General features: G+C 42.6%; 1 protein-coding gene across 5 annotated transcripts in view; it reads left to right on the forward strand.

Annotated features, from left to right (window-relative positions):
* Positions 1–14515, forward strand: part of ELF1 (E74 like ETS transcription factor 1) — a 120784-nt gene that overhangs the window by 59274 nt on the left and 46995 nt on the right. For 4 of the 5 annotated variants that reach the window (XM_054974178.1, XM_054974176.1, XM_054974177.1 and 1 more), the window contains one exon: positions 862–1143. In XM_054974178.1, the coding sequence (XP_054830153.1) occupies positions 1072–1143 (72 nt within the window). In that variant the 5' untranslated portion in view covers positions 862–1071. Of the gene's footprint in view, positions 1–649; positions 734–861; positions 1144–14515 lie in introns of those variants that run through there. The other variant, XM_054974180.1, reaches the window with a different exon arrangement.

The following is a 14515-nucleotide window of genomic DNA, read 5'->3' on the forward strand; positions in this document are numbered from 1 at the left end:
CACAAAATGTTTTTATTTTTGTGGGAACTTTTCTGCAGCAATGCAATGGAATTTGGCCTTGGGGTATGAACATATGCCGGAATACGGTTTTCTTTTATAGGCAGTCAGAGGGTTAAGGGATTGGCCAGTATAATATAGAGTACAGCACAGGTCCTATCTTGATTACATAAACATTATGCTTTTTATAAATGCTGCTTAAACTTTCTGTAAACTTTTAAAATTAGGTTATAATTATAAGGAAGATTATAGTGATGTTATAATTTCACCCAGCCATGTATGTTGTGGAGTTGAGTATATTCTTAGAGTGTTTCTATTTGTCAAATTCTGTAGCTTTCAGTTCTTTGCATGTCTCATTTGCCATGACGTGGGTCAGCATTTCCTTCCTGCTGCTTACAAGCCGGTGTGTTAGAGATAAGAACGCAACTCACACTGCATTTACGGAGTGTAGCGAAAATGCCCAATTATCTGCCTAGTTAAGATGCTGCATTGAGCTTTTCTGTATCTTCAGAAGATTGCTTATCTGTAGTATGTGTTAGAAGGGAGGCAAAATGAGACATTTGTCAAACAGGCAAGACAGAAACTTTGCAAATTGTATCTGTATGTAAGGAAGAAACTATACCGCACGAAGTGGTAGCATTTGACGTATTTGTTAATTTGTTCTGACCACTTTGGATCTGGGTGGATTTCGAAGCTGCTTCTTGTTTGCAGACTGCTAAAATCTGCTGCAGAGTCGGTACGAACCATTTATGACTGGCTCATAAGATCCTAGAGTAAAGAGACAGCAAACTTTGTCTCCGTTATGCTGATTTTTATTTTACATTTTTATGACCACTGCTGATTTATTTTGTTTTTATTTTTCAGGGGTTTCTGGGTGAGAAGAAAAGGAAGAAATTTATAGTTTGTCCTGTTCGTCAAGACCAAAAAAAGGAAAGCTGGTATCATACGAATTCTCCATCCAGGCAGCTGACTGACTTCGAGGTCTTTTGCTAACGCTTGGTGATAACCTCTGTTCCTTTCCACCAAAGAAGCCTTCTCTTCTCATGCAGAGCTGAGACCTTGGAATGCTTTATTATGGCAGCAGCAGTGCAGCAGAATGACCTGATGTTTGAGTTTGCCAGTAATGTCATGGAGGATGAGCAGCAGGTAAGGAAAAAACAGAAGAAACCCTGCTAGCACACTAGCTTATTCTGAAAGAACATTGAAAACATTAACTTTAGGGTCTTTCTTTTATGAATGTTTAAATTTTTGCTAATAGAGGAAACCTATACAAGTATCTGAATTGCTTTCTGGTAGGCATGAATCTCTGTGAACAATGTGGAATTTAATTGACTTGGAACACTTAAGGTGTTGCATAATACTTTATCTTTTTCCAAATAGTGGAAGTTCAGGGGAGCCTTTAGCATCACTTACTTATAGAGGAGAGAGCATTGGAAACTTAGGGAATAACTGGTATGCTTACAAGTGTTTTGAGTTGGACAAGTGTTTTAGGAATGCAAGTAAATAAGCAGGCAATACCTGTTCCAAAGCAATATCAGTTCAGCATTCCAAAATCCAAATTTGCACTTAAGTACTTTAAATACCAGATGGTTCCTTTTTCACGTTTTTAGTGCACATACTCCGATCAAGCAAAACTGGTTTCATCTCCCAGCCCTGGTAGGTACCTGTGATTCCAGGTGCATTCCAGAGGTAACTTGAGAGACTGGGCAGTCAGCATCCCATCAACTAAGCAGTTCTTGTCTGCTTTCAACAGTGAGAGTATCCCAAAGCCTACAGAGCAAACTCCATTTTGCATCATGTTTCCCCATGGTTACTGCAAATAGGAGCATGAATCTTCTGGTGGTAGTAGTATTTCAGCTCTTTCCAGATTATTTATTTATATTGGAACCAGGACACGGGTGTTGCTTGCTTGTGTGAAATTGAGGTGCCTTTTTTCCAAGGAGGTGCTTTTGTTTTGTGGGATATATATTTGCCCAGCTTTAAACAGCAGAGCGGTTGCTGTGAAAACATCATTGGTTTCTCCTCCATTGCGGTTTGTATTGCTGTTGAGACTGTGATTGGCTGTGCAAGTGTCGAGGCATCTGATGAGTTAGGCCCATAATGACATCACTCATAATTCCCCACCCCTCAGGCTCATGCGCTATTGTGACCCAGAGTTCAGACTGCAAGGAAGGGAGGTGCAGACAAGCTGAAACTGGCTAGTTGCAAGGCAAATGTGAACAAACCCTGTGTCATTTTATTGTGATTTTTAATTATTGTTAACCACATTGGAAATGCAAGCTGTTGTTGTGGAAAATAATAGCTCAATCCAGGTTAAAAGAAGCTAAGCAGCTGCTGTTTTACCAAAAAGAAGACCTACAGTATTGAACAAAGAAGCTAGTATTCATTGGTTTGTCAAAGTTGGAAGGCATGTCTTGTTAATACACGGTTGGCTCATTCATAGTAAAGCAAACTCTCATTGGCAGCATACAATTCTGACACCGGCTTACGTGCAGCTTAATACTTTGTCAAAAGAGAGGCACAGAAAGGGAAAAACAACAACACCGTACCTGCTTATCTCTAACTTCCTGATACTGCTGTCTTTGCAACTTTCTCTCTTTCCCTCCCATGAAATGGCTGTTTTTCTAACAGGTTATAAAATGCCTTCTACACTGTGAAAACCAGTTCATGAATGTAAAAATAAATCCTCAACCACAGCTCTTCAGACATTAGTGCTATACCTGGGCTTACTGCTATTGTGAATTTGCAAGGTGGTTTCTCTGGAGACAAGGGTAGGCGACGCGCTTCCATGTTCCGCCACCTCTTCAGAGGCCGGACCCCCTTCCTTTCATGCACTGCTGTGCATTCTCCAGCATGATTTATAGAAAAGGTAGGTTAGTGCAGTGTGAACCGAAAGCATTTTCCACGTCCTGTTCTGTGTTAACTAAACCAAAGTCATAACCATGATTGCTTCAGACCAGTTTTAAGTATCTAGGGGTAGTATTCCATGCCTCTGGTTTGAAGAAGGCACACTGCAATTATGTAGCTGATGCTGGCCAAAAATTGTCCCACAATACGATCAAATTTTTGCGTACCAAGGGTGGCCATTATATTCCAGCAGCTCTCAAATTGTTTTAGGCTAAAACTCTGGCACAACTATTATATGGGACTGTGTTAGGGCCACCCTCTTCATACTTTGTAACTTTGGAGCGGCTGCAAACTAAATTTTTGAGAGCTGCTCTTCAGTTGCCCCATTGTGTCCCAAAAGCCAATCTACATTTGGAAACTGGCATGGTAAAAGTAGGGGCTTGGGTGTGCCTAGACTTGTTCAATCTTTGGCTAAAGTTAAATTTAAATCCTCGAGGTTTCAGAATCACTGAGTTGGAAAGAGCCATACAGACCTTCTAGTTCAACCCCCTGCCCAATGCAGGATGAGCCTAAAGCATCCCTGACAAATATTCACCCAGCCTCTTCTTGAAAACTGCCAGTGAAGGGGAGCTCACCACCTCCCTAGGCAGCTGATTCCACCGTTGAACTACTCTGACCATTGCTTCGAGTCCTATCCTCTGCTGCCAACTGGAACAGCTCCTTGCCCTCCTCCAAATGACAGCCTTTCAAATACTTAAAGAGAGCAATCATGTCCCCCCTCAATCTCCTCTTCTCCAAACTAAACATTCTCAAGGTCCTCAGCCTTTCCTTGTAGGGCTCAGTCTCCAGACCCCTGATCATTCTCGTCGCTCTCTTCTGTACCCTCTCAATTTTGTCCACATCCTTTTTGAAGTGAGGCCTCCAGAACTGCACACAATACTCCAGATGTGGCCTGACCAAGGCAGTTTAGAGAGGGGCTATGACCTCCTGCGATTTCGATGCAATGGCCCTTTTGATACAACCCAAGACTGAGCCTTTTTTGCCACCGCATCACACTGACTGCTCATATTTTGTTAACAGTCCACTCTATCTCTTTTGCATACACTACTGCCCAGAAGTACATCCCCCATCCAGTATTTGTGCTCCACATTTTTGTGGCCCAGCTGTAATACTGTGCACTTATCTATGTTGAATTGCATCCTGTTCGCAACCACCCACTTCTCCAGAGTATTCAGGACTTGCTGAATTTTAACTCTATCTTCTTGGGTGTTTGCCACTCCTCCCAACTTGGTATCATCAGCAAATTTAATGAGCAGCCCTTCCACTCCTTCATCCAGATCATTGATAAAAATATTGAAAAGTACCGGGCCCAAAACTGAGCCCTGCGGCACCCCACTGGACACCTCCTTCCAATCTGATGAAACGCCATTGGCCACCACTCTTTGGGTGCGGTCCTCCAACCAGTTCCCTATCCACCAAACTGTCCTATAGTCCAGTCCGCAGTCTTCCAGTTTACCCGTTAGTTTGACTCCTTTGATCTTTAAAGACAGCTATCAGTCTGTATTGCTAAATGCAGTCGAAAATAGGTTATAGAATTTGTTTTTTCCTCCCCTTTCTTCGTTAGAGTTGGGATACGAACAGGCAAAACAACCCTAAAACAAAGGGTGCTGGATACTGAGCAGCAGGTGGACTTAGAAAGGTCACCGACCTTCTTACCTGCAGATAGCGCTAGATACGTAGTTTCCTCGGCCGCCTATTTATTGCGACTGGAAATGCTCAGGCGTAGGAGGGCATTTTCATCGGCAGGAAATCACGGCCCCCTCCCCGAGCAGCATTAGAGGGCGTTAAAAAAAATCGGATGGAAGATAGGCAGTGTCTTTGTGATCAAGGCAAGATTGAATCTATAGGACACGTTTTATTACATCGTCTCTTTTACCAAGAAATCCGCAACAAGTTTATCTTCCCTATAATTACAAGGTATCGTGGTGGTTCAGAATTCGTGTATACTAGGATGTTATTAATGGATGAAAACTCAGTGGTTACAGCATGCAAAGTTTTTTGTGGCAGCCTGTAAAATTCGCCAGTTAAGGAAAGTATAAAAATAACTGATGAAATGCCGACATGGTATTTTATAGTCTTGTGTATTATAATAATTTTTACTTTTCAGCTCCTAAATTTTATGACTGCTGTTATGTTTTTATTCTGATCTAGAGCCGTTTTAATAAAGATTGATTGTTTCAGGAAATGACAACAGTGCCATTTTATTAAAAAAATACCTAATACTTGCTTCTCCTGTAGCCTTGCTAATTATTTTTAAAAGAGAGAAGGTGATAGAAAGGAAATGAGCATTTGTGTCATCTGTTTTCCCTTCCTTCACACCTCCCTCACATTTCCTGCAATATGAGGGTAATAATACCTTGTAATGATTACTGAGAAATACATGTGAGGTGTCCTGAACATGTTATATATAAATGGAAAGGAATACTAGAAGTGTGATAATTTTGTCTGCTGCAACATTTGGTTCTTTTGAGGTCTTAATAATGTTTCCTGACGGTCACTTGTGCTGCCTTAAGGATACATACTTAATTTTCAGTTTCAGCTGGGTAGCCGTGTTGGTCTGTAGTTGAAGAGCAAGATTTGGGTCCCTCTGATGAAGGGAGCCCTGAAAGCTCATACGCAGGAAAACTAGTTGGTCTTTAAGGTGTGCTGGACCTGAATCTTGCTCTGAATTTTCCTGATCATGGAAGTACTCTAAATACTATTGCACAGAAACCGTCATTTCTCTTAATATCTTCCTGTGAGATCCAAATTACCTAAATAGATGGGTATGTATGGTTCTGTAATCATCATTGATTGGAGATGGTTATTTTAAAATTATACAATATGGATTGTATTCCACAATCCATATTCTCTAAATTGGGGTTTAAGGGGTTTCCTCTGAAGTAAATGTGTTCACAAAGAAGATGAGGCGATTTCTTCATAGCACCTTTACTTTATTTGGTATTTAGCCACCCTCCCACAGCGCTTCATATTAATCATTTTAGTAATCTTTACAACTAACCTCTGAAATGGGTGGACACCCTCACGCTGCATTGCAGGCGACCAGGGGCTGGGTTTTTTTTGTAAGGTTACCTAATGACCTTCCTGGGCGGTGCAGAGTTTGAACTCGGAACTTTTAAGCTCACATTCTTACTATCTACTATAACAACAGAACAATGCAAGATTACATCGTAACTCTCCTACCTAATTGTTGACACAATATTGGACCAGATAGTATTAGACTTACTTTTCAGAAAATAATTATTTTCTGATAATCCTGGTCATCTTCTTGTATTAAGTCTAGTTTCTCTTTATTCGCTTTCAAATATTTATTTCTTGTTTCTTTTACTACATAAGCCAGGTTGAGAGTCTGATGTTAGAGGGACTAGCTCAGCAGGTCTTAGGGGTCCCCCTTGAAAATTTATGACAGCCTAGAGATTGAGAGGAGCTTGGCTTATTTTTTCTGCTGCCGCCGTTCTTTCAACTTGTGGCTTCTATTTCTTCAGTGGCGCACACAGAATTTCTTTACCAAGCAGGAGGACATTATCAGACTTTTCAAAAGAGTGCCCAGATTCATTAAAGAATATAGTGATTATGTGCTGAGCAGTGCAGAGTCCAGAAAACAAAAATGAAGTCCATAGGTTTTCAAATGTTATGATTTCTATCAAAGCTTTATTAGGTATTTTATGGGGAGCAGAACTGAAATTTGGGATAAACAGGTTTGTAGAACTGATGCCGTATATCCACCCACTATGACTTGGCAGTTGTGAAGTGCATTTAAAGTAGGTTTATAACATGCAATGAAATTAGCCTTCCAGGTATTTTATGTTTTTTTCTGTGTGTCTTTTAGTCTTGAGCAAACTGTAACTCCAGTAAGGGGTAGAGCAGTTGCTGGGATTCCAGGATTTCTGCTTGTTGGTGTTTGGGATCTTGTCTTTCCTCAGAACTGTGTAAACAGGGCTTTTTTCAGTCTGGAACGCAGTGTAACGGAGTTCTGGCACATCTTGAAAATGGTCACATGGCTGGTGGCCCCGCCCCCTGATCTCCAGACAGAGGGGAGTTTAGATTGCCCTCCGCGCCATGGTGCGGAGGGCGATCTAAACTCCCCTCTGTCTGGAGATCAGGGGGCGGGGCCACCAGCCATGTGACCATTTTCGCCTAGGGCGATTTAAACTTTAACCCCCCCCCTTGTTCCAGCTGACCCAAAGTGACGTCATTGTGCAGTCCTGAGTTCCACCACCTCTTTTCCCAGAAAAAAGCCCTGTGTGTAAATAATTGGATACTGTTTATATTTTTCCTGATTTATGCACACATGACACCATATTAATAAAGATAACTTTATTTTGCAGTGGTGAGATCAGTGTTGGAAGGGAAAGACATTTTAGTTCTGCTCCTATGTGAAAGTCTACTTCAAATGTATTTCCTTTTGCTGTGACTAGTGTAAAAACTGGTTTGGGTTTGCAGGTAATGGCTTGTAGCTATTCGACCTGTGACATTCCAGAATTTTGGGTGCTGGCTAGGGGATTTGCAGTTCAGTTTGGAATTCGGATTAAAATACTGAATATTGGCTGATTCAGTGAAATCCAGGTATCCCCAATCAAAAACCAGGTGTTCTGAATTTTTACTGAATTTTTGGTAAAATTTTGGTAAAATTCAGCCATTGTTTTCTATGGGAAAATCAGGCAAATCAAGCAAAATTTGGAATTCTCTGAATTCCAAACTGGTTTTCTAATTTGGTTAGGCTACTTCTGAAAAATTTGGTAAAACACAACCAATGTCATTCACAGCAGCCAGGCACTGGATTCAGCCAGTGGGGAAACACCACAGAACAGAACCAAGCCATTCCCAGCCACAAGTACAAGGGCATTTCCTTGCTTCAGTTTGCTTCTGTTGACCTAAGTTGCAAAAGTGCCCCTTGCTTCAGTTTGGTTTGGGCATCTAGTGTGATGCTGGTCCCCTTGTTTCACTTTTGTTCTGGGGGGATTCCTTCCCCTTGCTTCAGTTTGGTTTGGGCATCTCGTGTGATGCTGGTCCCCTTGTTTCACTTTTGTTCTGGGGGGATTCCTTCCCCTTGCTTCAGTTTGGTTTGGGCATCTCGTGTGATGCTGGTCCCCTTGTTTCACTTTTGTTCTGGGGGGATTCCTTCCCCTTGCTTCAGTTTGGTTTGGGCATCTCGTGTGATGCTGGTCCCCTTGTTTCACTTTTGTTCTGGGGGGATTCCTTCCCCTTGATTCAGTTTGGTTTGGGCATCTAGTGTGATGCTGGTCCCCTTGTTTCACTTTTGTTCTGGGGGGATTCCTTCCCCTTGCTTCAGTTTGGTTTGGGCATCTCGTGTGATGCTGGTCCCCTTGTTTCACTTTTGTTCTGGGGGGATTCCTTCCCCTTGCTTCAGTTTGGTTTGGGCATCTCGTGTGATGCTGGTCCCCTTGTTTCACTTTTGTTCTGGGGGGATTCCTTCCCCTTGATTCAGTTTGGTTTGGGCATCTAGTGTGATGCTGGTCCCCTTGTTTCACTTTTGTTCTGGGGGAATTCCTTCCCCTTGATTCAGTTTGGTTTGGGCATCTAGTGTGATGCTGGTCCCCTTGTTTCACTTTTGTTCTGGGGGGATTCCTTCCCCTTGATTCAGTTTGGTTTGGGCATCTAGTGTGATGTTGGTCCCCTTGTTTCACTTTTGTTCTGGGGGGATTCCTTCCCCTTGATTCAGTTTGGGTCTGTTGGGCTTTCTCTGGGATGCGCTCAGTGTGCCTTTCGGAGTGTTCCTTGGCCTTGGCAGCTTTGCCCCGGTGTGTTTCTGCAATGGGAGTCAGCTTTAACTTTTCCCCCATAGGAAACAATGGAGTGGCTGGGGACACCTTGTTCAGGGGCCTGTAGGATTGCCCCCTGAGGTTCAATCTTCCTGAAACTTAGTGAGTCTTTAGAGGATAGTCAGTAGTAGCTTCCCCCCAAATTTTGTGTAGTTTGGTTGAAAAATGCACCCTCTAGCCCACCAGATAGCCCTCAGAGTGGTTTTCCCATAGAAAACAATGGCTAAGGTTTATTGACTTTAACCGGAAATGTCTGAAACAAATTAGAGAATCAGTTCAGAAGTCAGGAAATTCTGATTTTTTTCTCAGATTCAGTAAAAAAAAAAAATCAGATTTACCTGAGTTTTCTTTTTGGTGCACACCTCTAGTGCTGGCACACACAGCACACGCATCAGTTCTTTCCTCTCCCCCATATTTTCTGCTGTAGTCCTAATTCTCAGTGCCACAGCCAATAGAAAATGCAAGACACTGATGAGATGACCCCCAACATCTTCTGCTTGGATCCTGAGCGTTCAGGAGGATATTCAGGCTGAACGTGATCCTTCATGGGGGCCCAGTACCATCAAGTGCAGGCATTCCCACTGTCATAGAGGATGCCAACCATCAGCTCTTCTGTTTGGTTTGGAATCAATTTTGGACTATTTGCTCTTATGCAACCCCAAGATAGCCTCCAGGCAGGCATTCAAGGATGCCACACCTACCTCTGAATTTGAAAGAGCAGGGTTAATTTCTGAGTGTCCCTCAGTAAGTAATAATGGAATTGTTTCAGTGTATTATCTTGAATCCTCAAGCTGTCAATGCAACCCAAGAATTTCTAATAATTGGCACAGTTGAATCTGCTTCTGTGTGTACTCAGTGGCTTGTATCCTACCACTCCACTGAGCAAAGTCTTAAGTCTTCTTCCAGCTTACGGAGCTGCCTTCTGTTAGTGGAAGAGCCACTTAGGCTGGAGGAACCAGGGTCTACCTCAGAAGAGCAAGGAAATTGCAGCTTGTCAGGGGAGGGGAGAAAGAAGGAGCGTGCAAGCCCCAGACTTCTCCCATGCAGCACCAAGTTGTGTTCAGATGTCAAGAACAAGCTGAAGATGGTTAACTGCTTGCATAGCCATCTCTTCTCCCCTGCCCCACAGGATGCTTGTACTGTAGGCAGAGATCTTCAAATGATCTAGGTAGCTGTAACATCCAAATGCGAGGGCCATAATTGTAATCAACTTGTGTGAGCCAAACAGTTCACTCTGCTTAAGATGTCTGAATTGTGCCAATGTATCAGTCATGATTTAAACCAGCAAATTTTCTTTGGGAATTCATGTGGAGAAATAGCTAAAGATTTGTGTTGAAAGTGGTAAGATTTAAGTAAAAAATGCATATAATAGTTCAGTGTTAAAGGTACTTTTAATATTAAATTCTGAAATTATGGGGTAAATGAGAGGTAATTTTCCTTCTGTGAAAGGGAATAAAGTTACAAGTAAGCAGTGGGGTTGATAACTAGTGACTGTTACCAAAGTAGTGGGGCTTCTCTCTCTCTCTCTCTGAGGTTTTCAGCGAATCTCGTATTTGTATAGGGCAGAAGGGTTCAAAATGCATCCCTTCTGATCGCTTAGTTAGTGGATGACTTGACCATCTTAACTGGCCTTTAGTTTAGAGCAAGTTAGATGAGGCCCGGCAACATAATGAGCTTTAATTGGTTGAAGAGTCTGGTGGATGAAAAAAAATGCCAATCTCGGCCCAGGCCGGAGTGGAATCGGTGTAGAAAGTGTGGAGGTTCAGCCGTTGCTGGTGGAGGCAATAAGAAGAAAAGGGGACAGCAGAGGAAGAAGCCAGGGCCCTGCAGGCAGAATCGAGAGGAAGACGAGGAGTTTCCCCAGTGCAACACCTTATTTTCATTTTTTAAATTTGATTTTTATACCACGTCTCTTTGTAAAGAGCTTGAAGTGGTTCCTAACAATTATATCAGTTGAAAAATAATACAAAACATAATATATTCAATAAAATCGCAATAAAGCAACAACATAGTACAAACACTTCAAACCACTCTAGTTCCAACCCCAATCTATAAAACACTGCAGATAATATCTGGATTCAAGCCCCATGGTAACATCAAGACCTGACTACTGTAATGCACTGTACGTAGGTCTCCCTTCTAAGTTAATGTGGAGACTCCAGTTGGTGCAGAACGCTGCCGCTCGGCTATTATCGGCAGCTAAGAGAACCAAGAATATTACCCTCATTCTACAGTCACTCCGTTGGCTAGCTATCGGTTTCCAATCCCAATTCAAAGTATTGGCTATCACCTACAAAGCTCCTCATGGCCTTGGTCCGTCATATCTACAGGACCACTTCTCTCCCTACGTTCCGCCATGGCAGTGTCGCTCATCTGAACAGGGCCTTCGGCAGGTGCCACCTTGCACAAGTGCAGAGTCAATGTTCGTTCTCTGTGTTGGGCCCCATTTTATGGAATGGCCTGCCTGAGGAGGTTAGGAAAGTGTCCACTTTCCTGGCCTTCTGCAAACGATGCAAAACTGAATTATTCAAGAGGCTTTTTAACTCAGATAGGAGGGCTGTACTGAAAGGAAGTGATCTCATAGAGATCCATTGGTAAAGGGATAAAGTGGGGACCACAGACTTTACTGTTGTCGCTATAAACATTGATGGGCCATAGACTGCACAACTATAGTTACAAGTATGATCCCGCTGGGTGGTTCTTACATTGTTTAATATGTCAGTTGTATAATTGCTTATGCTCTGCTTCAGCCTTTCTTCAGCTCTGGGTTGGACTTCTGCAGGTTTTTTAAATCTTTGCAGATTCACATGCTTTATTGAAATGCCTTTGATAATAACTGTACTGACTCACACAGTGTAATCCACCTTGAGTCTCAGTGAGAAAGGTGAACTATAAATAACATAAGTAAAATTACAAGTAGATATAACATGCAGCAATCAGCTCTGCCTCACAATAAGAATATTAAATGCCAAAAGCACACCTTGTTCTCCTCATTCTAGCATCTTCAGTAAGCAGTTCTTACCTGGGGAGTCGTGGGCTCCATTTGTGTGCTGGTATGTTCAAGATACTGGAGAAGCCAAGGAACTGATTGGCTGGAAGGAAGACTTCAAGCAACTCAAGCGAGTGCTGGCTTGTGGCAGAGGCAGAGGAAGGGACACGTGCTGTTTGCAGTACAATAAGGGATATTGGCACTCTCTTTGGTTATGGAACACTAAAGAAAAGAAGACAATCTGAAGCTGAAGCATGAAGAAATTCAGCTGAAGCTGAAGCAGAAGAAATTCCTGCCTTAACTATTCATATCATTCTCTTAAAATGTGTAGTTCTTTAATAAACATTTAAATAGTTTTTTTTCTTGTGGTCTGTCTACTCTGCGCTTAATATAAACCAAAGCATAGATAAAAAATATGTTTGGTGGCAGAGGAAAGGAAGGTAATGATGAGGAATACAAAGACCCTTTTCTCCTTAAAGTGGTAGTGTAGTGTAGTGAAGGGCTGGGACAAGAGAAACTGTAGGTGACAAAAATGAACTCCACCACCTCTGTCACTGCCACAACTCTCTTGCACATTTTAATGAGACACTTGGGGTTTTTTCTTCAAATCTTCTTGCAGTATGGAGTTCAGTTAGCAAGGTCAATTCAAAAGTCAATTTCTTAAAAACAGCAACAGTTGGATCTTAACTTCACTTGTTAATGCAGGATTCTTTTTACTTACTAATTGTAAAAAAAAATGTAAAGCTCTCTGAAACTGTTATTTTCATCTTGTACAGCCTCAAACACTGTGAAATACATCTGTCTCTGTAGCCATCTGTCTCAAGTTTATCCTGATTTTTGGTCTTTGTGGTACTTCCCCTTTGTATTTTATCCTCACAAAAACTTGTGAAATAGTTTAGCCTAGAGATGGGCACGAACAGAAAAAAAACCCTGAACATGATGTTCATTATTGGTTGCCATCCATGAACAGGGACTCACGAAGAACCACGAACATGGCCCTGTTCACGAACATGTTCGTGGTTGGCTGTTTGTGGGGACCAGCAGGCTCTCCTCCAGCCACCATCCAGGTCAAGATCCCTACTGCACCACTCTCAGAAACCTGACCTGAGCGGGCACCAGGAAAGGTACCAATAATAAATAATAGCTTGGCCCCAGAGCCTGGTAGCAGCCCTGGAACTTGAAGGGGTAGATCCCTACCGCACCACTCCCAGAAACCTTACCTGAGCAGGCAGCAGGAAAGGTACCAATAATAAATAATAGCTTGGCCCAGAGCCTGGCAGCAGCCCTGGAAGGAGTAGATCCCTATCCCACCACACACAAAGAAAATTCAAGCTCCAATGCACTTTCTCTATCAAAATGCCAGCAGCAACCCTCTCCACTGTCTGCAAACTAAGCCAGAGCTGGGAGTCCCCCTCCCCCCTGCTCTTTGCTTCATTGTAACAGATTTGATTCTCCACAGTTGAAAGGAAGACCTGCCTATCAAGCTAAATTGGGCTTAGATTGGGGTGTCCAGAGCAACAGCAGGAGTTCAGACAGAGTTCAGACAATCCCTGCCTAAGTTGCCAAGGAAATTGATTGCAGGTGCCAGATGGTCTGGCTTGATGAAAAGCAAAGAACAGCAACGAACGAGGCTTGCAACGACCACCTGTTCATTTAGAATGGGGCCTCACGAACAGCTTGTTCACAAACAGCAGATTGGGCTGTTCGTGGCTTTTTTTTGTTCGTATTGCTGTTCGTGCCCATCTCTAGTTTAGCCTAGCCTGAGAGATTGAGTTGTCCATTGAGCTTCGTGACTCAGTGTACATGTAAACCCAGGTCCTAGAAAGTCACTGTAGTGTAGAGGTCAGCGTGTCGGACTAGTATCTGGGAGACCCACGTTTGAGTGCTTGCTTTGCCATGGAAGCTTCCTGGATGGCCTTGGGCCACTCTCAGTCTAACCTACCTTACAGAGTGTTGGTGGTGAGGATAAAATGGAGGAGGGAGAAGTAATTGCAAGCTACTTTGGGTCCCTGATTAGGGACAAAAACAATGTATAAATGGAATAAAAAATTAAAATAAATAGACAATTAAGAGCTATACTTGGTGGATAAATCCATTCACACAGGATTTAACTTGGAGCGTAATGCAAATGCATTTGCTCTCACAGAAAAAGAACATAGATGGCTTGTAAGATTTATTTATTTTTATTTATAACATTTAAAGGCATCCCCAAATAGGAACCCCAGGGCAGTGAACATCAAGCATTTAAAACAGCATTAGAATGCATTTATATTTAACAAAACATAAAGACATACAAAAAACACAACTAGGAAAGAGTTTTCAGGAGTTTCTCCAAATGAAACCAAAAAGTCTTCACCCACTGGCAGAAGACAGTTGCAGGGGGAGACGGGAATCTCCCTGGGGAGGGAGTTCTAAAGTTTGAATGCCATGACTGAGAAGGTCCTTCTTTGAGTTGTCACCCATCTAGTCTTGGATAGCAGGGGCACCCCGAGCAAGGCTTCTGAAGATGACCCGAGTAGACAGGTAGATTCATAGGGGAGAAGGTGGTCTTTAAAGTATGCTGGCTCCAAGCTGTATTGGACTGTAAGGCCTCATTTGGACTCAATTAATTCCCTGATCTTCCTCCATCATTGTGAGCCGTTAGGTAGTTTCCATTAGAATAGATTTCAGTATCCTCATTGACGTGTGCTGCTAGCTTGGAAGTGCCTGTTTGTCTTTTTGGATCCATCTCACCTGAGCCCTTGGGGCGAGGGGGTTATAGACTCTATAGACAGCATGCAACTCAAAGATTCATGGGAGGGGAAAGAATTGGGCTGTTGCTATGTTTGCTAGGTTGGAG

This window comes from Eublepharis macularius, chromosome 3, assembly GCF_028583425.1.
Source record: "Eublepharis macularius isolate TG4126 chromosome 3, MPM_Emac_v1.0, whole genome shotgun sequence".
In the NCBI taxonomy this organism is placed as follows: domain Eukaryota; kingdom Metazoa; phylum Chordata; class Lepidosauria; order Squamata; family Eublepharidae; genus Eublepharis; species Eublepharis macularius.